Source organism: Melopsittacus undulatus, chromosome 5, assembly GCF_012275295.1.
Source record: "Melopsittacus undulatus isolate bMelUnd1 chromosome 5, bMelUnd1.mat.Z, whole genome shotgun sequence".
NCBI lineage: Eukaryota > Metazoa > Chordata > Aves > Psittaciformes > Psittaculidae > Melopsittacus > Melopsittacus undulatus.
In genome coordinates, this window is record NC_047531.1 from 41,675,208 (window position 1) to 41,699,483 (window position 24,276).

Genomic DNA, 24,276 nt, shown 5'->3' on the forward strand with positions numbered 1-24,276 from the left:
CAGGTATTTCCTTCCCTTATTATTTTTTTTTTTTGCTTCCATTCTTCTTCATCTTTTCTTTCCATTTTTCTGTCTCAGTCATGTGGTACCATTAGAGGAAAAACAGGTGAGAGTTAAAGTTGGAGAAAAGGAGTGATAGAGAGGCTGCAGTGGCAGGACACTGGATGGAGTTAAGAAGTAGATCTGACAGGCTGTGTCCCACCACTACTATGCACACGACCTCCTCTCTTAAGGGAGGTTCTCGGGCCCACGACAATGTCTGTCTTAGTTCATGCACCCTTTTTCAGTCCCTTGTTCTGCAAACAGGTAGTGCAGACTTCAGTACAGGAGCGTATGAATCTAAAGTGGAATATGGGCAGAACTTGGTCAGCTACACTTAAAAACATGTTCCCAAAAAACCACTGTTGGTGACTGTCATATACTGGATGCACATTTTTTTATTGCTTTATATCCAAAAATACTGTTTGCATCCACACTGGATCAGACATGGCATGAAATGCAGTGGTGTTTTGTGTGTTTTTGTACAAATACCTTTACAGGAAGCCTTTCTCAGCACTGGAGGCAACTGGAGGACCTAAAAAATTGCCAATTCTTCACTGTTTCCCTATGTGCTGTTTTGTATTGCAGCTCCCCTGGGGGCTAGCTTTTTGGACCCATAGTAGTAGTAGTAATCTGTCCTTCCAGGCTTTTGGTTTCCATTTAAGGGACTGAGAAAGTGTTTATGCTGCAGTGCTCAGCGTTGTGGCATCTGAGTCTCACATCTACTTTTAGTCTCTCTTTGTCTCAGTTCTGCATCTGAAAAAGGCTTTCTCCTCCTTTCAGTGGGGTGCTGTGAAAAATCAAGGCTGTGAGGTGTCCAGATCCTGCAGTGCTGCAGAAGTGGTGTATATGCATACATGCCTCATGTACGGGGGGGGGGGGGGGTTGCCATTTGTGACATGTTTTGGAGCACCTGACATGCCTTTCTGCAATTCCCTGAAGAGTGAGGATCTGACAAGATCATGCTCTATTCCGTGTCAGTTCCAACTGTGTGTACCAGCAGCAGGAATAACCCAGCAGTCCTTCAGCTGGGGGCATTTGACTCAAAGGCATTGTCCCTGACATCTCGCCTGAATTCCTGTGCTCTGTCTCCCTCAGCAAAGTCTTCTTGGGCTTTGGCATTTCTTTTATTTCTACCACCTAAATTCTCCCACTGTGTTTCCGAGTGGAGGGCGTGTGGATGTCTCAAGGGGAGATGTCTGCTCCTTGCTCTTACTTCTGGAAGAGCTCACTCTGTTACGTCTGTCTCTTCACTCTCTCCACTGCCAAGGGAAACCTCCCAAGTTTTCCAGGGAGGATGTCTGTCAGACTGACTGCTGTGAGGTATTCACTTCCTTAGAAATTCAGCTGCTTGGGAATCTGAGATATGCACATATGTATGTGTGAGCAAGTGGGTCAGGAGTGAGGATTACTGAGAGGGACTCAGCTATACAGTGGGAAGGGAAGGACAAGGAGCCTTATTGCAGCCTGGAGGAAGACATGAGCAGTGTGCAGGACTGCGGAATGTCTGAGCACAAGGACAGTGACACTGAATATGCTTGAGCTGTCTAAGAAAGTGCAGTTGCTCACCATATCAATCCCCTTTGATCCTCGTGTTTCTGACACTTCCATATGTGGTACTGCCTGCTTTACCTGGCTCCCTCCTGCCTGGCACTGAGACTGCTGAGAGCAGGACTGCTGCACTCACTCTGTGTGCTGAGGACGTGGGAGACGTGAGGATGCAGCCCAGCTCCCTCTGGCCACCTCCTGTCTCCCAAAAGGCTGATGGGACTAATCAAGGACAGAGAAGGGCAGCTCCCCACTCCCACTCATGCTTTTAACCCTGTGGTGACCATAGCATCCTTTCCCAAGGGACTTTGAGGTGTAAGTGAGGGATCACAGCTGCAGAGGCTGGTAGAAGTAGAGTGCACAGGCACTGAAAAATAACAAGGGAAGGAGCGATGAGAGGGAGAGCAGCCAGGGAAAGGAGGAGCCACGGATGAGGAGCAGAGCAAAGAGGCAATGTATGTCAAAGGGGGAGTGTACAGAAAGATGTACATTGCTTGGAAACAGGCAGAGCAATAGGGAAAAGGACAGATGTAGAAGCATCAAGGAAATGGAAGGAGGCTTGGAGAAAAAGAAGAGAAAAAAAAAGAGATGGCCTGACAGGGAAAAAGCACAAATACAGGAGGTGCCAACAGCTGGCTAGAGGAGGGTTATGTGACATGCTAAACCAAGACACTCAGCTGGTGGATGCAGACATGGTGCCTGGCCCAGCCTAGGGCAGAGTTGTATGAAAGGGGAACTATTGATATTTTATTATTCTGCTTTGTGGGAAGAAGACCACTGGTTGAAGAGCTCAGGTTTAAAGACTGGATGGATCCTTGTCTTCCCCTGTGGGTGATTTTCCTTTCCATCTGCCCCTTATCAGTGCTGTTGTAGCTCTGTCAGTTGCCAGGGTTAAAGGACCAGCCAGCATCTAGTCCCTGCACTGTGGCTCCTTGCTATCCTAGACCTGCCATCTCATTTCTTTGGTTTAATGGCTGATCTGGGGAATAGCCAGCTCTACTTATCTGTGTCATCAGCAGAGGAATCTACACTCTTCCTCATGCATCTAGTCTCTGCTTTCCCAGGTCCATTTCCCCATACTCACATTGTTTGCAGAGCGATAACAGACTTGGCAGGAGAGCTAATTCAGGAGTATAATCTCTTTCAAACAAAGTGCACCCTGTTCCCACCTGGTCAATTAAACTGGAACAAATCTGTGCAGAAGCACTGACCTGAGGCCAAGCACTTTCCCTTCTGGAAAGATGCGTGATGCCTTCCCCTGTGAACACCAACTCAGCCCTACATTGAATGGACAGCTCATCCCCATTGTCCCCTGCCTGTCTGCTCAGGCAGAACACAGCAGGGTCAGAGCCAACTGCGATGGTGTTTTCTGTGCAATCTGCCCCAGTACCTTGAAGAAATGCATTCAAGAGTGAAGCCCTTGTTGGAAGAGGTAGGGTAGATGCTCTATGAACCTGTTACTATCACAGACCAAAAGAGCAGTGCAGAGCCTGTTTCCTCCCACCTGCCCCACAGTGTGTGTTGTCTCTGGGGAACACAAGTCTGAAATGTCTCAGTACTGAAGATATTTGAACCATTTCTGCCTCTAAGCCTATTCTTGAAGGAGTCCTTGAGCTCTCAAGAGCAGTTCTGATCCTCAATGAGAAACAGGGCCACAGTGAGAGCTGTTTTAGATCAGTATTTTGGGGGCAGGACTCTCACTGGACTAATGGTGCAAATGGTGATGTAAAATATCAAAAGCATTGCCCTTCACATCTTGTTGGAAAAGCACCTTTAGAGGGTTTGGTCAATAGTACTAGGTTTCTTAATGCTTTCAGCAAAACTCTTATCTCTACTGTTCAAGCTCTCTTTTTCCGGGTTTTGAGACCTTATCATTGCAAAGAGTGAACTTTTTTGCACAACAAAATGCTAAGAAGAAACCCCCCCTTCATCACCTACAGAAGTTTCCGTGTAGGGTTTTACTTTGCTTTTATTTTTGTTGATGTGAATGCTAATGCAAATGTGAAAGTTAATGTTTGGTTTTGGACAAACTGTGTCCAGTAGAAAGAGCAATAAAAATGCAGGCTTTCATGGAGGTAACAGGTGAATATGGTACACAGAAATGCATACATATAAACAAATATACTAGATACGTGAATGCAAGCAAGCAAGATATGCAAAAATAGAGCTATATATTGTGTGTACACTGATACAAACCTCTGCATATGTACATAGCTTTGTACGTACAAAGTAGCATGTGTGCAAACAGCTTTGGATTATTTAAATGTATGCTCAGAAATAAAAGGACATAAATATATATGTATGGACATAAATTAATACACATGTACCCATCTTAATATTATGAATTCAGCCATTGGTAATCACAGATATGCTGGTATTCATACAGGTATGCAACAGCACACATTACGTATTTGTTTATGTATCAGAACATGAAATTATACAAATATGAACATTTTGTATAGAAATGCAAGTGTAATACAGGCCCCAGGACCTGCTTCAGAAACACACCTGAGCATATGTGCACAGCATCCTTGCGCAGCTAGGCTAGGTGGATGCAATCACCCTGGTTTTCAAACAGATGAGGAGGGCCACAGGCAAGCAGATACACGTGTGTGTAGGAGTGGAAGTGAGCTGTGAAAGGGTGCGGGAATAATCCTGTGGGAGGACAGTGTCTGTGGAGCACTCAGAGGGAACAAGGGAACAATGCAAGAACCAGATGGGTTTGCATGAGCAGGGTGGTGTCACTGGAGGGTGAGGAAGAAGGCTGGGAAAGACACAGAGAGCATGAAGCAGGAAATGCAGGATGTTCCCCTGAAGAGTCTGTAGCTTAGGGGAGATGCCCACCCTGAGTTGCTGGCACCCCATTTCCAAGGGGGAGCAGGGCAGAACTGCTGGGATGGGTGTGCAGTGGTTTAGAGCACCCTTCACATCCCTTTCTTTCTCATTCTACAGTGGCTGTGCTCATCGTGTGTTATCACATGTGATCTCAGTGAGCCATTTTCACAATCACTGCTCCCCCCTGCCCCAGGTTACAACCTGTCACACGCTGCTGGAGAATGCAGCGTGATTCAGGCCAGGTGCCTGGAAGCAGAATATGGCTTGATGAGAAATGCTCCCAGAAGCGGTGCCTGTAGATCCGCACTCTGCTTGTGCCTGCTTATGTGCCAATGTGTTTGTGTCTGATCTGCCGTGTCAATATATATATGTCTAATGTGTATATTTAGTGGGGAGTGTGTATGTATCGTGGGTGGATTCAACTCTACACGTGTATGTGCTGGCTGTGCATGTAGTTTTCTCTCATTAATGTTGGGGTGTGAGAAGTATGCCTAAATGGGGACATGAGATAAGGTGACTTACACTAGTGAAAAGCCTGCACCCCATGGCATGGTGTGCAGGCCCAGACTGGCTCCACATGCTAGCAGGAGGCATGCCCCAGCACCTATTCCACTGGTGCTGGATTGATCAAGCTAGGCTTAAAATGCTGCTGTGAGGAAGCCTCTGCTTTCTGATCTCTATCTGTGTGACTGAAACACTGCAGCTGATTAAGCAGCTAGAGAACACTGGCTGCATTTGTCAACCTCATCATCCTTTTGTCCGACTGGAGCAGTGCCCTGCACATACCAAAGACAGGTGTTTGTTGGCTTTATGTCTTCCAGAGAAGCACTTTTTTCTCCTTAAGAAATAACATTTTTCACCTGAGCACAGTATTTTCTTCAGAACTACGAAGCGGAGATCAGTTTTGTGAAGACTCATCAAAAACAGCCCATTCCTTAAGCATGTGCTGTTCTGCCCTTGGGAGGAGTCATCTGAGGACTCAGCTGAGCAGCAACCCTAATTTCCGCTATCCCATACCTTCTGTTCATCTCCAGGCCTCTTCATGAACTGACCCCCAGCCCAACCACGCTCCTGAACTGAGTACATTTTGCTATTGTCGTTCTGATCATCGATACTTTACTAGAAAATTCTCTTTGTAGTTTTACTCCTTGATACAGTTTTGGTTTTATCTGCTCATGCTGCTGGTTTGTAATTGGATTTCATTAGCCAGCTTGTTTTCTTACACTGCCTTTCGATTTCAGTTTCTTGTTCAGGATGGAGAAAGCCACAGTGACATGTAGTGGCTGATATATAAAAAACCCCTCACCACAGATATTTCAGCCATAGACTCTCACTCCTGCCCTGCAGCCTCTCGCCAGCTCACCCCTGAGCTCCCACCACAGCTCTGCTGCTGCCTCCACCTCCTCAGATGCTGCAGCATTCTAGTCCAGGACTGTGACGTGGGCTTTAGGGTTGTTTCAGTTGTAGTTTACCTGTTGCCTGTACATCCCAGGGAAGAAAGGCAGAAACACAGACATAGTAAGAAGGTCAGTTGCTTACAGACACATTTACAGCATACTTTGTGAGTCACATGCACAGACTTCGTTATTGATGTGGACCAACATTAGAATAAACTAATATAAACAGGTAGCACAAGAAAAAGGCAACTGCGCACATATATTGCTCCTCTCTTTGCTAGAAAGTGGTTGCCCAGGCAACATCAATCAGGAAAAAAAAGTAGGCTCCTGGGTAGGAGTCTCTTCCCAATCAGAGCAAAAGAAGGCAAGGCCTGTAGTGCTATAGAAAGTGGGACTAATAAACTTAGATGACATTCTAGAGGCTGTCACAGCTCTTCCCTTAGCAGGCCATTGACATCAGTGATTTCATTAATTAGGGTTACTTAGGGAAGTTTTCAGGGACCTTGACTCCAACCTGCATCTTATCATGGCAGATGGTCTCTCCAGTGCTGTGTCAGTGCTCTCTTAGGTAATTTGGCAATTTCCTCCTCCATCCCTCTGTTCATCTTTCCCATCTATTCTCCTGTTGTCCGTTTTCCTCTAGTACTTTGCTGCTATTTTTTCTTCCTTTTCTCTCTCGTGTTCCTCTGCCTTGCCCTTCTAATCTGTGTTTGTGCTTCCTTTCTTCGCCTTATTATTTTCTTATTGGTTTTGCTTTCTGTCTCTCCATTGGTTCTCTTCTCACTCTCTTAACCTCCTGTCTGTGGGACAGCCTACTCCTCAACCATCATCTTGTTTCTTTTATCTTCTCTCCTTTTTCCCTACTCCTTCTCAGCTTCTCTCAACAATAAAAGTTACTCATTGTTTGTGGAGGAAGCATCTGGCCCCTGCTGTCTCTCGTTCTCTCTCCTTTGTTCTGAATGCTCTTTTGTTATAAACACAACAAACAGAAAAGCACAAAATAATCTCCCAAGGCAAACACTACATAATAATCCTTCTGGTCCCTGCTGCTCTTATCTCTGAAGAATTTGTTCTTCAGGCGAAATAATAAGAAATATGAGAAAGGATTTGCTAAACTTGGAGGGGAAAAAGAAAGCCTGGAAGAAAGCTAGCATAAGGTGAAATGCAGCTTTCTAGCAGCGTGGACAGCAGACTGATGACTCTGTGGTGGTTGATAATCCCTGTTGATCAGTCTCTGTTCCCATTAGATTGTGGAGGCATGGACAGGATCAAAAAAACATTTATTTCTTTTCTAGCATTGAATTTCCTCTGTCTTCTCCCCAGTTGTCCCTTGAGCCAATGTCTTTTGTATATTAAATGTGTTTGCCATAGAACTGTACCTGTTGGAGCTCTGCTAATGTTCACAAAAAGCCACAGCAAGGTGCTTCTGCAGGGTCATGTGCTAGCTCAAGTCTCTGAGAGATAAATGAAGATAAGAACAGGCTTGCCTATTGTTGGGCTCTTGCTTAATGTTAGACAGGCATTCTGTGATTAAATCCTCAGAAAATGCTTGCAGTGGAAAAGAAACGTTACTTGGCATGCACTAGTTTAGACATGCAAGTGTTCTCAAAGCTGAAAACAAAAAAGCTTTCTAAGGAAAAGATGAGCTTTTCCCAATCCCCAGAGCTCCATGGTTAGGATACTGGTGTTTCATGTGGGGCAGCCAGCACAAAGTGCTACCTGGGACCAGTTCTGCCTGACCATTCCCTTAGAAACCTTATGTCTGACCAGCCACTGCCAACCTGCAATGGGCCTCCATCCTAGTGCAATGAATGCGATTTGCATAATACAAAAATATTATATTAATAAAAAGAGAAGTGGATAGTTTTACTTGCAGTATCAGAAAGTTCTGCTAAGGATGCATTAAGGCACTTCCCCCAACAGCTGATCTGTCATTATCTGTGATGTGGGAGGTAGGGGTATGTCCTAGGGCAGAAACAAAACTGATATTTAGGAAGAACAGGCTGTGATGCAAACTTAAAATCTAAACATTTGAGCATCAGCAGATTAATTCAAACTGGGACAAAACTCACTCAAATGGGAGGCTGGAGTATTTTCCCAACATTCCTTAGGAAGATTTGTGTTTTAGTGATGCATTTTGAGCCTGTGTCCCTTTTTTACTGCTGTTTACTCCACTATCTCTGTAAAGATAAAGAAGTGCCACCAGCTGTGTTCTGCATCACGTGTTAGAGATTTAATTTTCAGCTAAACTTGTATTGTTTCTAAGTTGGACTGGTAGCTATGTATGTGTTTAATCTAATCTTCAAGTTTGAATTGCTCAGCACTTGCAACAGGGTCATGTGGGTCAAGAATAAACTAGACATGAGGCTCTGGCAGAAGAATGTACAGTCCAGAGATTGCTTCTGAAGTCTGGATATACTTAGAACCTCCCCAAATATGGCAACTTCCCACACTAACCAGTAGATTCCTATTTCCAGAGCTAATGACAGGCAGAGTTTGAGAGAGCTGGGAGATCAGATTCAAGGTGTAGTCTGCTGTGCTTGCAAACAAATGGAAAATAAGCTAGGAAAAAAGAAAAGTGTGTTAGGATATCAGGGCCGTATCCAACAGCCTGGCAGAGGGAATGCTGCCACAGCTCATTGTTCCCAGGTGCAACTGTAGCAAGGCTGAGCATGTATTCCCTGCAGGCATATGCATAAAAGCACTCATACACACCAGGCGTATACATGGCTGTCACACAGATATACACAGACACACAGAGCACTTACATAAATGGCAGAAATATCCTCATCCTGTTTCCCTCCTAGACTGAGCAGGATGGAGGTCAAATAGTGGGAAATATACATGTGTAAATGTATATATCACACACCTGAATAAGGTGGATCCTTCCAGGAGCTGAGCTAAGACACTCAGTCTGCCCCCCAACCGCAGTCTCCCCAGTTGCTGGTACCTGGGCATATAAGACCTCGAGGTTGCAGTCCCACTCCCGTTGTACAGATGCACACACACACATACACAAGGGTATGCACAGCTGGCCAGGACTCCCCTGGTCCCTCCAGTAGCCAACCTGCCATGGCCTCATTCTTAGACACACATACACCAGTGGGGCTTACCTCTATGGATCCCTAGAGCCCACACATAGAGAGTACCTCACCCAGGAAGAGATGGCAATAGAATTTAACAAACTGTACTAATGAAGTGCAGTGCAAGGCTGCACCCATGTGCTGGCCAGCCAACAGTTTACATGCAAATGTTCCTATTTCCCCTCTCCCCTTTGATACTCCCCCTAAATATCCCATAGTAAATCCCGTGCAATTCCAAAATGTTCTTCCCCTGCATCCTGCCATGAGTCGAGTCCAGTGCGCCCTTATGCCGCACCCTGTTTTTCTCCCAGTCTGAAGGTGCTCCAGCCTTCGACTCTTAGTGATGGGTTTCACACCTGGACAATGGAGCTGATGGCTCTCCCTGGGGGAGCCGTGGGAGGGGCGGGCCGAGGCAGGAGGTCCCTTCCTCTCAATCCTTAATTTGGATTGCCATCTGGCATTGTGGTCCCTGTTCTCCTCCGGGCGTGTGAAAATGAGCCTTTGATGTGCTGATGGCTCTTGTGACAGGCCCGGGAGTAGCTGGGGCAGGGTGTTATTTGGGGTCCTCCTGCCATTGTTTCCATGTGCTCCTTTGTGGGTGTGCAAATGAGCTTTTGTCACGTAGCCTAAAGGGGACTATGCAGGCTTCCCTTGCGCCTCTACACAACTGTATTTTTTTCTGTTGGAATTAATATTTCAACAACAACACATAAATACCCGTGAAGGTAGTGACGGAAAGCGTCAACCCCTTTTGACCGGGCAAAATAAACAGCAGGACTTAAGGCGCAAGATACCTGTCTCCACCCACTGTTGCCAACAGCCCAGCTCTGAGCTGTTGCCATTTTCTGGGGCTAAAACCCTTGGCAGGTTCTTCATTCAGTGAAGACTTTTTATTGTCTGACAGAGATTTTGCCTGACATTCAAAGCACTTCAGTACTGTCCTGCAAGAGGTTTGCAAGCGTTTGACCTGAAGGATGGGCACCAAATGAACGTGGGCAGCACACACAGTACTACAGTCTGATTGGAAGGGCTTAAGTTTGGGACTAAACGGAGCTGCAGTGTCGCAAGCTCAGCTTTGCCCCTGTTGATTTTAGCTTTGTAGGACAAGAACCAGATATTTATACATACATACATACATATATATTATATATATATATAATATCCCCCAAACACAGTTTTCCATGACCGTGCCTCATTCCCAGCACCCCCTCCTTGCAGGAGCTGGGATGAGCATCCTCAGAGCGCAGCACTTGGCTCCAGGCTCCCTCCGCCCGTGCCGTCTGCGCGGCTCTGGCTGCGCCGTCACTGCCTTGCTCTTCCAGCTGCGGGTCGGTAGCAGTTCTGTGCCCCTCGCTGACACGCATGGGGCCCCATAGGTGTCGAACAGCAGTAACCGCTTCTCCGCAAGAGCTAGGTCCTACCTCCCGCCCCCCCTCGCCTCCGCTGCCGCCCACCATGGCAGCCGGGCTGCCCAGCACGCACGCTGGCGCACGGCCGCCGGCAGTTGCGGGTCAGGACGCGGTGCGAGCGCAGGGGGTGCTGGGGGGGTGCCGGGATGGGCTCCCGCGTGCGCCGTTTCCCAGGTGCTGCGGGGGTACCGGAGCTCCACCCCCCGCACCTCCCACCACCCCTCGCGCAACGGAGGCCTTAAATCCGCGGCTGCCGGTTGGGGAGAGGCGTGGGCTCGGAGCGTGGGCGCGGCTGGCTCCTTGCGCGGTCCGTTAGGTGGCGGGGCGGTAGCCGCCCAGCAGTCCGTCGCCGGCGATGGATGCTAAAAAGGTACGTGAGGAACGGAGCGCGGAGCTGTGCTTCCTTCTCCTCCTCCTTCTCCTCCCGCAGCCGCCGCTCGGCTCCCCTTCAGCGGAGGAAGCGGTTCTGTCGCGACTGGTCACGATTCATCGCCGCCCCTGGGTGTCTGTCGGCCGTAGTGAAGATGGATGCTGGTGGTGGCGGCGGCAGGGCGCTACGGCGGGTCTGGAGAGTTGGTTGGGGAAAAGCCTGGGGGGGGTTGGGGGGAGGGGTGGTGGTGGTGGTTGGATGGCTGCTCGGGAGAGGCTGGTACGGGTGGCAGGGTGGATGCGTTTTGGTGCGTGTGGCCTGATAATCCCCATGATGCCGGCATCCGTATCGACTGATCACGAGGCTTACTCTGCTGGCAGGGCAGCGCTCGTTCGTCCCGGCGTTCATAATGCTAAAAGCAAAGCGGGGATTACTGCTAATGGTGCTTTTATTTCTGTTGTGTTTGTGTGATGGTGGCATTTGCTTATAAAGGCATTTTCAAATTTCAGAAAGAAATAGCATGTCCTTCCCCCCCTCTTTGGAGAGCAGGGTCAGAGCTTTTGTTGGTGTCATCGCTCATCCGCAGCTACGAGCGAGGCGTGCACCAGTGCAGTGAGCTAATGACTGCGTGTGTTTGAACGCATCCGGGCAGAGAAGTGGGCAGGCATAAGGGACGAGAGAGGGCAAATGCCTGGCAGGGTCCGGGCGGGATGCCGGGGAGTACAGCCACATGGGGATGCCCTCAGCCCTCATCGCCATATTGACGGGACATGCGGGTGGCGTGAAGGAGGCAGAGGAAAGGGGCAGAGCGTTTGATAAAGGTCGCTCAGAGGAGGGCTGGAAGGCCGCGGTAGTCGGGCTCAACAAGTTGCAACTGCTCGGAGGTTCCAGTGAAGGAGGGAGTGCTGGTGAGGAGAATGTCCTGGGTAATGAATACTGCTGATGCCTGTGGTTACACGGGAGGAGTGGAGGTTTGAATTCTTTGGTGGTGTATAGACCTTATCCTGGAGCTTTTAGGTAGGATGGTGTAGTTGTTCTATTTCTGAGCTCTCTGTTTGTCTTTTGGGAAGTGAGATGCTTCCTGCAGTAACAAACGATCCATACATTAGATCATGGGCTGGCTCACTGGAGGGAATGGGTCAGGCCATGTGATGTCTACGTGGTAGGAGATGAATAACAGGCAACAGCCAGGAGTGTGAAAGAGGGTAGAAAGACTTATAGCTTATATATGTACCATGTAGGTAAGGGGTACTATGGTCCCTGCTGCATCCGGAAGAAAAACGCTGCGACCACTGCAAGCCATGACAAAGCAGAGCCCTGGGAGAAAGATGCTCTTATGTTGAGTCACTATGTTGAAGATATGGAGAGTTGGGTTTCGTCCTCAGCTTTGCTGTGCCTGCAGACTAGGGATGATCTGGTCTGGTGTCCTGAAAGTGCTTAGATAGCTTCAGTCCTTTAGCGGGCATCCAGGGGCTTTGAAAGAGCTGTGATTATGTGCCAAATTGCCTTGAGACAAAAATAAGGGGAGTGGGCCTTACCCTTGAGAATCATCTGCCTGCCCCCTGCAGGAAAAGGCCTTTGTCCCCTTTGTTTCCATCACTAACCTTATCAGAGAGAGATCACCTGAGGCATTTAATGATGTGGGTGGGGGAAACCAAGCTTAAGAGTAATTTCCCCAGTTGCTGTTTACTGGGGCCTAACTGGTAGCTGCGTGATGGTTGTGCAGGCCAGAAGAGCTGGCTTGGCTTGCAAGATTGGTAAAGGTGGCATGAGCACTGGCTGTCTATTTATTGTACAAGATTTTGATCAGTCTTGGGAGCCACTGCTCCTAGAGCTCAGCTGGAAGAAGATCGACTGTGGCAGCAGACCCCTCTGCCAGCCATAGGACAATAACTGGCGAGCCTTGGAAAACAGACTGTCAATATTTTTGGCAAAGCCTTCCAGTCCCTCCCGTGAAAGAAACACGATCTTTCCAAGTTGTGCCAACTCCTGAGTCACCTGCTCCCCCACACCTCCCTAGCAGAGAGACAGCTTAAATGCCAGAAGCTTTGAAAACGTAGGAAACGTCAGATGCTTTTCACTGACACTCAGATTTCTCGCTCTGTGGTACTTTAAGAAGTTGGACCTTTATGCTTCCTCTATAGCTCTGAGGGCTCAGCAGGATTTCATTTTGATAAACAGAGGTTCACATATGCTCAAATTCCAGGGACTGTGCTTCATTTAAAATGCCAAGTATTGCTCCAGCTTCAAGAAAAACAAACGGCGAGGGTGGCACCAATTGCTGCTACCTCTGTGAGACAGGCTGCTGTGCCAGGTGCCCTGGGGCAGGGTTGGGACGCTCTAGCCTGCAAAAGGCAGGCCTGTTGCTGAAGAGTGCATATTTTAACTATTAGGAATGACTGCCAGTACAGCTCATGGGCAGATCAGGGACTCAATTTATGGGAACTTGTCAGCTGGCAGGGGAAGAGTTAGACCCTTGTTTCATGACATGACAGAGATCAGCAAAAGCTTTTAGTAAAGCAGATCAACCCAAAATAACAGCCACTGGTGTTATTCATTGCTAATGAGCTGAGAATAGCTGATGAAGGTCAGAAGGATGAAAGGGAGGTCCTAACAGGCCCTCACTCTTCTGGTTACAGAGCTTTTTCCTGCTATACAGTTGTGTCTCCCTTTCCAGGGTCTCTGGTACCCGCTCTTGCTTGATTAAAGTCCATTTCTTGCTGTTGGTGCCCTTTCACATGCCATCTATGAGCTGCAGCTGGTGTTCATGCTGAAGAGAAACTCAAGTAATGTAGAAAGCATGATTACACAACTTAATAAAATAATTATTTTCTCTTCCCTTTCCACAGAAGATCACAGTACCCCTTGTCTATGCAGTTACCATTGCTGCCATTGGATCTCTCCAGTTTGGGTACAACACTGGTGTCATCAATGCTCCTGAGAAGGTGAGAGGGGAGATGCAGAAAGGATGGAAGTTGCCTCCTAAGCAGCTAATAATTTGTTCTGGTTTATGAAGTCAGAAAGATGTTCAAAACTTTCTCAACTACAACAATGAACAGGAAAGGAAAAGTTCTGGGGAGGAGGCAGAGCAAGCAGAAACGTTTATCCTTTCATATAGGAGTACAGAGGGAGCAGGAGGGCTCCATTTGCCATTTCCTGCTAGGGCTATATTAGATGTGTGGAGGAATGTGAGCTGCTTCAGTTTTAAGTTGGAACAAAGGAGCCGTGACAGAAAGAACTGTAAAGAGAGCATGCAGAAAACAGTTGAGGGTTGGTAGGGATTACAGTTCTAGTTTAGTTTATCTCAGGGACCATCTCAGGCTTCCTTATTTTGTTTATTCATTCCTTGTGTTAAGTGTAGATTCAGTGCTTCTGAAAGGGCTGTGACTTGCACACACTGACCAAATCATCTCATGACTTCAGTCTAAGAAAGAAGAGATGAAGAAAATGAGAAATGTGGTTTTCTTGTGACTGTAAGATGGTTCCTCTCACTCTCAGGAACTGAGTCACCAGTACCACATCCACCCTGTCTCCGGGAATAGATGTCACATCACCGGGGGGTGGGTGGCTGGGGGGTCCTCCCTAGCTAATGTCCTGCTGCCATCTGCTGGGGACAGGCACTCTGGGGCCATGCTGCCCTCAGCCCTTGCAGAATTGATCTCATTATCAAAAAGGATGCATTGAAAATCAGCAACATGGCCCTATCATATCCCCACGGGACAATGAAGGATTGTTTTACATAAGGCTGCAGTTTTTCAGGCTTACCTCAGTGAAACATTCTTAAACTGTTTCCATACCAGGAAGCCTGTCCCTGCTGCCAGAGTTCTGTTATTGCCAGAAATGTTCCCTAAAAATCCCTGTTTTCATGCTCCTTCTCACTCCCAGCTGTCTTGCACCCCCTCCCAAACACCATCAGTGACTCACATAATCCAGAAAAGCAGATAAGTCTGTTTTCCTTAATTAACATTGACCCCTCCCCACTTCAGTGTTCCCCATCATACTGATACCTGCCTACTGAGCTTCTGAAGGAAAGTTCTTTCTGCTCCTTGATCTTCTCCTTGTATGACTTGTTGCTGCCTACTGAAGTTTTAGGGTCTACCCTTGCTGCTTGCTTCCATGCAAACAGAAGACCTCAGCAGTAATCTCTCCCCCTCCCTCCACATCCCCAGTGCAAAATGCCTCCCACTGGATTGTGACTCTGTCCTTGCCTGGTTTATATTGCAGATCATTCAGGGCTTCTTCAACAGAACCCTGTCAGAACGGAGTGGGATGCCTCCCTCCCCAGAGCTCCTCACCTCTCTCTGGTCCCTTTCTGTGGCCATCTTCTCAGTAGGAGGTATGATCGGCTCCTTCTCAGTCAGCCTGTTTGTCAACAGGTTTGGCAGGTAAGTTGGGACCAGGGATCCAAGCCATTAGGCAATCTTTCCCTTCTACAGTGAAGTGTTGGGAGAAAGAGGGCAGAGCTTAGAGAAAAGGAAGAAAACAGAATGTGTGGGCTGCAAAAAGAAAGGGTTGCAGGCCAAGGGGGTTGCTGAATGGGAATTACTTTGTTCTCCTTCTGCCCTTGAGATAAGGGACAGGGTCATGGGTGGGTTTACCCACATCCCAGTGATTTTGTTTCCCTACTGTATTGCCAGCTTAAGCTCAGTCTTGACATCTTTACCCTGCAGGAGGAACTCCATGTTATTGGTGAACATCTTGGCCTTTGTTGGTGGTACTTTCATGGCCTTCTCCAAGATGGCAAAGGCAGTGGAGATGCTGATTATTGGCCGCTTTGTTATTGGTATCTTCTGTGGTCTCTGCACTGGCTTTGTGCCCATGTACATCAGTGAGGTCTCACCCACCAGCCTCCGTGGAGCCTTTGGCACCCTCAACCAGCTGGGCATTGTTGTGGGCATCCTGGTGGCCCAGGTAGGATTGACATTCTGCCCTCGGGAGAGGAGGGGAGGGAGAGGAGGAGAAGGGGTGGGTGGGAGGGGAGGTGGGCTGTGCTTGCCATCACATGTGATGTGTGGTCCTGTCATACTCACTGCTGTGGGGGTGAGGAGCTGCATTTCACTATTTCACTCCAGTCACTATTTCTCTCCAATTCTTGGTGTAGATCTTTGGCCTGGAGGAAATCATGGGGACGGAACCACTTTGGCCACTGCTTTTGGGGTTCACGGTCCTCCCAGCACTTCTGCAGTGTGTGGCTCTTCTTTTCTGCCCTGAGAGTCCCCGCTACCTGTTGATCAACAAGATGGAGGAAGAGAAAGCTCAAGCAGGTAAGGACTCAACTCTGAAGGAGCAGGGCTGTATTCTGGCTCCTGGCCTGCACTGAACTTGAGTGAGAGGCTAGGACTGGCTCTGGAGCCTGTGATAGATCAGGGTGTGACTCCTGGAGGGCACCAGGCCTGGCCTATCCTCCCATCCTTTGGCTTTGCACAAGTGCCAGCAAGTGTGGGAAACTGGCTTCTTAACAGACACTTCAGGTGGGACTAAGACATGAGGAGTGGCAGCTGGCCTGGTGGGATCTAGCAGGGCCTTCTTCAGCTCTATCAGATCCTTCTCAAAGGCTGATACTTAACAAGGAGCTTGGAGGGTGTTTCCTCTCCTACCACAGAGGGCTGGAGTCAGTTCTGGCAAGTGTGTGAACAGAACTGGGGATCAAATACAAGTTTGGAGATCAAGCGACATGAGCAGGGCTTGATTTCCGTGCTGATTACAGCATCCTGGGCTCTGTCTGGGTTGAAAAGGTGAGCAAGGCTGCATGTAGAGCTTCAGTCTTAGCAACATAGCAGGCCCAAACACTAACTAGCGGGTGGTCCAATATTCCCAGTGTGCCCTCTGAAATAGCAGGATGGGAACCTACTGGTGGTGGGTGCATTGTACATGGCTTTTGATTCCTCCCTCCAGTTCTTCAGAAGCTCCGTGGTACACAAGATGTGAATCAAGATATCCTGGAGATGAAAGAAGAGAGTGCCAAAATGTCCCAGGAAAAGAAAGCAACTGTGCTAGAGCTCTTCCGCTCTCCAAGCTACCGTCAAGCCATTATCATTGCCATCATGCTGCAGCTCTCCCAACAGCTCTCGGGCATCAATGCTGTGAGTTATTTTCCTGTTCTGTCTCCTGGGCCTCTCTTATCTCTGGCTTCACTTGCACTTGCTGCTAATGTTGAGAGATCTGTTCTTCCAGAAACCTCTTTGTCCCTTGTCTGGAGGTCACTGTTTTGTGATAGTGCAGAGATTGCTAACGTGGAGATTATACTTGCTTTCACTTTTGCCTCACACTCCCTGTCAAGACCAATGTTTTGTCAGCCTTTCATCAAATGAATTAACTTTGATCGGAAGCATCCTGTTTCATGTGCTTAAAAACTCTGTGTTGGGCCTGCAAGCTGCTGGGCAGAGAATGAGGGATATGTGCTCAAAACATGGAATTGTGACACTGTCCAACTTTTGCTCCTCTTCCCAGGTGTTCTATTATTCTACAGGGATTTTTGAAAGAGCTGGTATCACACAGCCTGTGTATGCCACTATTGGAGCTGGTGTCGTAAACACAGTCTTCACTGTTGTGTCGGTAAGTGGAACAAGGCCTTATGGTAAGAGGTAAATTGTCTGCCTGGGTGTTTTTGGGAGATGTGACTGAAGACAAATAGCCAGGCTGTGGCCTATAAGACCAAAGAAAAGAATGCATTAAAAACATTGTGAGAGGAGGGGAGAAAGAGGTATTGTTACCCTTCTAGAAAAAAGGGAGAGTGAAAAGGAGTGCATGGGGATCAGAGAGGAAAGACTTTGTGACAAAGATGGAACAGCCCGGTGACCTGCACTAAGATCACTACTGGCACTGAGGGCTACAGGCAGATAAAGGGATGAGGAGCAGGGCATGCTGAGCAAGGGAGCCTCCTCTGCTCTTTCTGCCAATGTTATGGATTTGTGTTTTTTTTCTTTCTCCTGCTATTTCCAGCTGTTCCTGGTGGAGCGTGCGGGGCGCAGGACTCTTCATTTAATTGGCTTGAGTGGCATGGCTGTATGTGCTGCTGTTATGACCATCGCTTTAGCTCTGAAGGTTAGTAATCAGTGCTCTTTTCCAGGTTGACCTCAGCTGAGGACCTATGAGATTACACATCTGCTTTGGCCTGTAATTCTGCCCTGTGGGCAGGTACACCTGGGGCTATAGGAGAGTGCAACTTCCTAACTGTGCTTACAGTGCAGCTGAGAAAGCTGTGATGTCAGAGATGGCATTGTGCTGTGCCATGTTTGTCTTGAATTGCATCTGATCACGTTTTACTCCGTTACAGGACGCTGTGGGATGGATCAGATACATCAGCATCATTGCCACTTTTGGCTTTGTAGCTCTTTTTGAGATTGGCCCTGGCCCTATCCCATGGTTCATTGTGGCAGAACTCTTCAGCCAGGGTCCACGGCCTGCAGCCATGGCAGTGGCCGGTTGTTCCAACTGGACTTCCAATTTCTTGGTGGGAATGCTTTTTCCCTATGCAGAGGTAAGGAGCCAGTTTGCAAAACATAGTGCTGCAGCATTGGAATAGTTGTCCAGAGAGCTGGTAAAGTCTCCATCCCTGGAGACTTCAAAAGATGATTACATGACCCTTAATCTGATCTCTCCTTGACGTTGTCCCTACTTTGAGCAGAAGATTGGTCAGTGTTCCCGAGGTCCCTGATTCTGTGTTCTGATTGTTACTGAAGGTTGAGTGGGATGCCTCATCTACTGTCTTAACTGCTTGTGGCTTACAAATAGTTGCAAGAGCCTTCTTAACCATCACATAAAGGCTTTCCCTTTAAAAGACTAAATTTTGATCACCCCCAGAAACGTTAAAGCATTTCAGAAGTCCACAATAACCTGATTTAATTTTGAAAAAATGTTGTGTTGACCAAAAAAGCTAGTGAGGGCATTGGTGAAAGGTGCTGTAATTTTGACCTGTCAACAGCAAATGTATTTGGGTTTATGAGCTTTTAAAATGAAAACCTGCTTTTGTCCTCCCTGCAGAAACTGTGTGGCCCCTATGTCTTCCTCATCTTCCTTGTTTTCCTGGTCATCTTCTTTATCTTCACATTCTTCAAAGTGCCGGAGACCAAGGGCAGGACTTTTGAAGATATCTCCAGGGGCTTTGAAGGACGAGCAGAAGCCAGCCCCACATCATCTGTAGAGAAGAACCCCATGGTGGAGCTGAACAGCATATAACCTAATAAACAAGTTGCCTAAGGTTCATGACACACCCCTTCTTTGACTCTTACATGCTTTAAAGAGTCACAAAAGGAATTGGCAAAGAGAACCGTGAGAACTGGGACATTAACCCCCTCCCTCCCCCCCTTCAGTTGCTGCTATTTTCTTCTTTGTGCCCATATACCCACCTATTCTGCCAGGCTTACAAGCATTAAGCAAAGCTGATGTGGGTGGTCCCATTTTCAAGTACTTGGAAGGCACCTGGCACTTGGAAAAATAATTTCATCTTCCCTGTCACAAACATTGGGGGACCAGAGAAGAGCTGGTGATATTTTTTGCTTTTCTCACCTTTAATTGCTATTTGTGTTAATACTTACACACGCAGTGACCATTATATATTTGAATCTAATTCCTATTTTTTTAGTGAGTTGAAGTGAGCCACTAAGCAGGTCCCTGGCCCTTTGAGTCTACTTTCTGTGTGTGCGTGTGTGCGTGTGCAGTGTTACACTGGAATTTAACAAGCCTACCAAAAAGCCATCTACTTGCTTTTTCCTATCCAGTGTGCACTTTTTTTCAGCCTCAGGAAAACGGGGACCAAGTTACATGCATATTTTTCCTGCTCTTTTATTTTTTTTTGTATAGACAGACTGAAAGCATACTTAAGTTTATTTATTTGTATGTCACTTTGTAAATATTTTATTTTTTTAATGGTGTACAAAAGTGTACAGGTACTGAAATTGAAGATGTTTAAGAGAAATAGCTGATCTAACAAAATGCTGTAGACTTGAGGTGCAGTAAGAATGAAGGAGAAACATGGTACTAAACAGGAAATTGGGCATTTTGAATGGCATGTACAACAGCCAGTTCTGCACCTAATGCTAACATGGTATTTGTGCTCTCTGGAAGGAAATGCAAGAGATTGCATACAAGCAGGAAGAGATACGTTTGTCCACTGAAATCTCTGTTAATTGGGATTTTTTTGGGTGGCAATTTTAAATAATCTTTCCAAGTCTTGATTGGAAAGTGGTATTGCAGCAAATGAATTTTATTAGTTTAGTTTATATTTTAAGTCATGGTTAAGCATAGTTTATATTTTAAGTCATGGTTAATCATTTTATGGGGTGATTGAGAGCGCTGTTTGCAAACCTGAAAGTAACTTTTCCTCAGCTCTCTTAATTTTTATTTTCTTGTTGCTTCTCTGCTGTATTCTAGTAGGTTAGAAGGTCTGAAAATTGCAAATCCTTACTTAAAGGGGTCTGAGGATAAAAATTACTTCTCAAATCTGTGTTTTCTTACCAGTTGTTCATCTAAGTATTGAACAGAGGTGTGGGTAGCGTTGACCCTTCTGGACACAGGCATGGTCAGCATGTGTAAGCTCATAAAGGCAGAGATGCAGGACTGGAGACCAAAGCTACCAGAACTTACAAGCTCAGCAGTGTGAAAGGTCTGTAGTGTTAAGTCTGCTGGTTGATTGCAGGCGAAGTGGTTTTTCCCCATATGTCCTCTCTGGAAGACCTGCATGATGTTGTGATATGCCCACCAGTGTGCAGCATGCTGTGTAGATGTGTACTGCTCTGTAAAAGTGCCTCTGTTTTAAAAAGGGATATGGCAGAATGTAACTGTACATTAATAAATATTGGTCTCTCTGCTTGTTCTACTGCTAGGCAATTGAGTATGTATTCACCTACCCTTGCTGCCAGGCTAGCACAGCTCAGTTCAGGAAAGCAAAAAGTGGCACCTATGTTATACTTGCAATCAAGGGGTGGGAGCTTTGCCTTTCTAACTGCAACGTTCTGTCAAGAGAGGCTCCAGGTCCATGTCTGTCCAGACCTGCACAAGCTGGCTAAAGGTAGCACAGAGGTGGGTCCAATCTAAACTTTGGCTCCAGGATCATTTGCTTTTTCAGACTTGATCAAACTCGGGTCTACCTGCAACCTCATGCTGGAGGTAACTGGATATTGTAGGAGAGGCAGGCCCACGAATTCCGAGGTGGGTAAAAGGAAGAAAGGCTCAGAAGGGCAAGAACAACAGCAAAATTGTAGTAGTGTGGCTAGACCAAGCTTTCTTGAAAACATACTGCTTTAGAGTAGGTCAGAGAGGTAAATACATTGATGTGTATTTTGGGGGTATGTATCTGGCATTTTTTCAGTAACTATAGTGATGACATTTCTACCTTCCTTAATGGGAAAGGGTTGCAAAGATCAGTATATTTACTGCTGTAAAATATTTCCTGTGATTTCATTTGAAATACTTCAGCTTTGCACAATGCAGCCCTATTACATCCTGTTTCTCCTAGCTTTCTATCAGACTTCCATGCCAGATACTCAATCTTGGAAGTATTACATATGACTTCTTTCCCAACTTTCATAGTTCTTCATACAGACTTATGTGCCCTTCCTGTGACCCTCCAACACTTCCAGACATAAGGTTTCTATATGGGCATCTGTATGTTAGGAAACTCCCCCTACAGCTGTGCATAAGAGCATTCCATACTTTGCATCAGAGATGTATGTTGGTTTGGACTGAAAAGCTTAGGTCTTTCTCACATGATATCTCTTTGTTATTTTCTTTTTCTGTAACAGTGTTGTGAATATTTCTGATGGGTTTTATATGCTTATTAATGTGTTTGTTTCCTGTTTTTAAAATAAAAACTATAGAATTAATTATTTGGTTTGGATTTTACCTTTACCCTGTAGTTATTCTGTTTCCTACTCCTTTATCACAGTGTGAGTTTCCTGGAATGCCCCCGACTTGTCCATTCATATCACCTTAATAAGTACCTTTACTATTATTCCTTAGGAGTTTTTGGACTTAAAATACATGCTTATCTCGCTTTTGTTTGCATCTAAATCATTTCCCAGTATTTCTCGGTAACAGGAGAAGCGACTGGAAGTTAGGAATTCTGCCCAAAGTTTGACACCCAAGGCTTCTACCCCTCTCCGCTTCCAAGAGCAGTCCTGAGCTTTTCTGCCATGAAGGTGAAGAGGGACCTATTCCCTTTTGTAAATGACCCATTGTTCCCTCTGTTTGGTAAATGGCATTAATAATCATCCTTCAAAAATCTTGCCTGGGTACACTCAGTACTGGGTGTCTAAAGGGAGCAGGGTGGTAAAGTGGAAATCTCACTGCATAGAGCAAGGCCAGTCCCCAGGATTGCTCCCTTACCTTAGAGGCTGTGACATTCCTGTCTCACTGGCAGGTCTGTGGGGTGCTCTTGCCCAGGTACTGCTCTCTTGCCTGAGGAGTACTGTGCCTCCCACCTATCGCTCTGAGGCAACAAGCCCTTGTTCTACTGTATTCCTGTCCTACAGCCATCTTGCAAGCCCAAGGAGTCTGTATGTGTGTTCTGCAGGCAGAAACTGAGAATAGCTCATCAAAAAGTAAAGAGGTGAAATATCCTTCAGAGGAAGAGGATAGACGGAAGCAAGAGGAAGGAAAGATGACAGAATCCTAAGTACCCTAAAGGAAGAATCGGATCAATACAACTGCAGAGTCAGCAGGCTGCATAAAGCAACCAGGAAACAGTAGGGCATAATGTAAAATCTGAAAAAGTTCAGCGTAACATGGAGCCAGTGCTGGCTTTCTGGCACTACTGACTGCTGCCTGTTCCTAGCTTATGCCTGTGTTTTCCAAAGTTTGCTATGCAACCAGCCTCAGAGCTGCAATGATTGTTCTTCAACTCTGCCTGTGCTGAAAAAAACATTGAACCTAGCCATCCAAACTGAGCAGCACATCTGGGTCAGACTTAACTCTAGCACTTCTGAGTTCCTGTTGAAAAAGAAACTGGAGATCAAAATTGTTCAGAGCCAAAGAACGTGATTCGCTGAGCCCTCTATGTTTTTGTGTAGCTCTTGTGAGAAACTTCTGGTTGGAGAATGAGTCTTGGTTTAGATATGGTCATCTTTGAAAACTGTAAGGAAGCTTCAAAAGAAAAAGCTGTTTGTAATTAAATAAGCTATGAGAATATAATTGATGCTACTTAAATGTATGCCATATCCAATGAAGGCAGGCTGTATAACTGAAAACAATTCACTTGCTGTATCAAACCCTGTTTCTATGCTATATACCCCTTTAAAGTACATGGTGTTTGCAAGAACTGTCTTTTCCTTCTCCACAAAACAGACACATGACTGACCTGATGAATCTGTTTTCTGCTTGCACTGCACAACCGTTTTTTGTTTAGCAGAAGGTCACATGGATTTTTGTAAGGCAGTCATATTGGTGCAGCAATCACTGTGGCATGCGGTGTGGGACCATTGTAAGTACTGAACAAGGCACTGGTCATCCATGCAATGATCAAACTCATTGATCAAACATCACCCCATCTTTCATCTCTGCTCTGGTCTCTGGCTCATCCTGCTTTGGGTTTTGTTTGGTTTTTTCCTCCATCATGAACAAATTTGCTTTCCATCAACAAGCCTTCACCCTTATGAACAAACTCTGACATTTATTGCTTCCTTTATATTCCTGTCACCCAGACTTCATATTATCTTGTTTTTAACTTGTATTCATATATTATAAGTGCTTTCTCTAACACGGCTCAAAGCTCTTAGTGATGTGTTTTAACCTCATAGCTCTGCTTTGAGTCTCACTAGAATAATTTTCCACTGAGGAAGGCGTAGGGATGATGAACCAGGAAGGAATGAAAGCTGGGAGCAGTGGTGGAGGTGTGGAAGGATATGGATGCAGCAGTGTGGCTGAAGAAGTTTATGATGTCTGGAATAGCCTGTAGGAGGCTGAATGCAGAAGGGGAACAGTGAAGATAATGAGGACACATTGAAGCAGTGGATAAAAAGATAATGGTGGGCTGCTGTCCTGCAAGGAAAGGAGAAATGAGATGCAAGATCTGGAAGAAAAGTGAGGCATTCATAAGGGTGAGAATGTGGAATTGGGCCTGAGACAGAAGCAGCTGAGAGACTGAAAACAACATGCTGTAGAAAGGTGACAGCCACATGGAAGTACAAACCCTTGAGATACATGCAAAATAACATAAAGTCTTATAGTGGCCTGGTAGCATATGCCTCACAGGCAGGAGCTCATTAGTTCCTGAGGGAAAGGAAAATGCACGATGAATGCCTGCAAGAATCTTTGCAGCTGAAACAAACAGCTATGTCAGAGCCCCAGCCTCCCTTGGAGTGAGGCCTCAGCTCTTGGACCACAAAATTTGTGTTAAAACACCCACTGAGTGCTAACAGCCAGGGAGAGCTTATGGACACGTAAAACACAGCTGGCTCAGCTAGACCGAAGTTAGCAGAGTAGCATATCATAGAATGGTTTGGGTTGGAAAGGACCTTAACATCATCCAGTTCCAACCCCTCTGCCATGGGCAGGGACACCTCACGCTAGACCATGTCACCCAAGGCTCCATCCAACCTGGCCTTGAACACTACCAGGGATGGAGCATTCACAACTTCCTTGGGCAACCTGTGCCACCG

At 46.6% G+C, this 24,276-nt stretch overlaps 1 protein-coding gene and 1 long non-coding RNA gene across 3 annotated transcripts; one reads left to right on the forward strand and one right to left on the reverse strand.

The window, feature by feature from the left end:
• The first annotated feature begins 10,477 nt into the window (after nucleotides 1–10,477).
• Nucleotides 10,478–21,504, forward strand: LOC101867703 (solute carrier family 2, facilitated glucose transporter member 3). Of its 2 annotated transcripts, none has more exons than XM_005150242.4 (10): nucleotides 10,478–10,681; nucleotides 13,531–13,626; nucleotides 14,906–15,066; nucleotides 15,352–15,592; nucleotides 15,783–15,945; nucleotides 16,577–16,764; nucleotides 17,132–17,236; nucleotides 17,624–17,725; nucleotides 17,958–18,161; nucleotides 18,665–21,504. In XM_005150242.4, the coding sequence occupies exons 1-10, from the start codon at nucleotides 10,667–10,669 to the stop codon at nucleotides 18,857–18,859; spliced, it is 1,470 nt and encodes a 489-aa protein (XP_005150299.2). In that variant the 5' UTR covers nucleotides 10,478–10,666; the 3' UTR covers nucleotides 18,860–21,504. The 2 variants fall into 2 exon arrangements, with proteins under 2 accessions (XP_005150299.2, XP_030905817.1); XM_031049957.1 differs by lacking the exon at nucleotides 10,478–10,681 and adding an exon at nucleotides 11,564–11,589.
• On the reverse strand, nucleotides 13,171–15,065 carry LOC115946700 (uncharacterized). The gene is made up of 2 exons (XR_004080744.2): nucleotides 14,977–15,065; nucleotides 13,171–14,105 (listed from the first exon to the last, which is right to left on the reverse strand). It is a non-coding gene; the product is annotated as an uncharacterized lncRNA (long non-coding RNA).
• Nucleotides 21,505–24,276: the final 2,772 nt, after the last annotated feature.

What these genes read in the sequence shown, in the direction of transcription:
- LOC101867703 (XM_005150242.4), top strand. An exon ending in CCATCGCTTTAGCTCTGAAG is followed by an intron (nt 17,726 to 17,957) that starts GTTAGTAATCAG and finishes ACTCCGTTACAG; the next exon opens with GACGCTGTGGGATGGATCAG. An exon ending in TGCTTTTTCCCTATGCAGAG is followed by an intron (nt 18,162 to 18,664) that starts GTAAGGAGCCAG and finishes TCCTCCCTGCAG; the next exon opens with AAACTGTGTGGCCCCTATGT.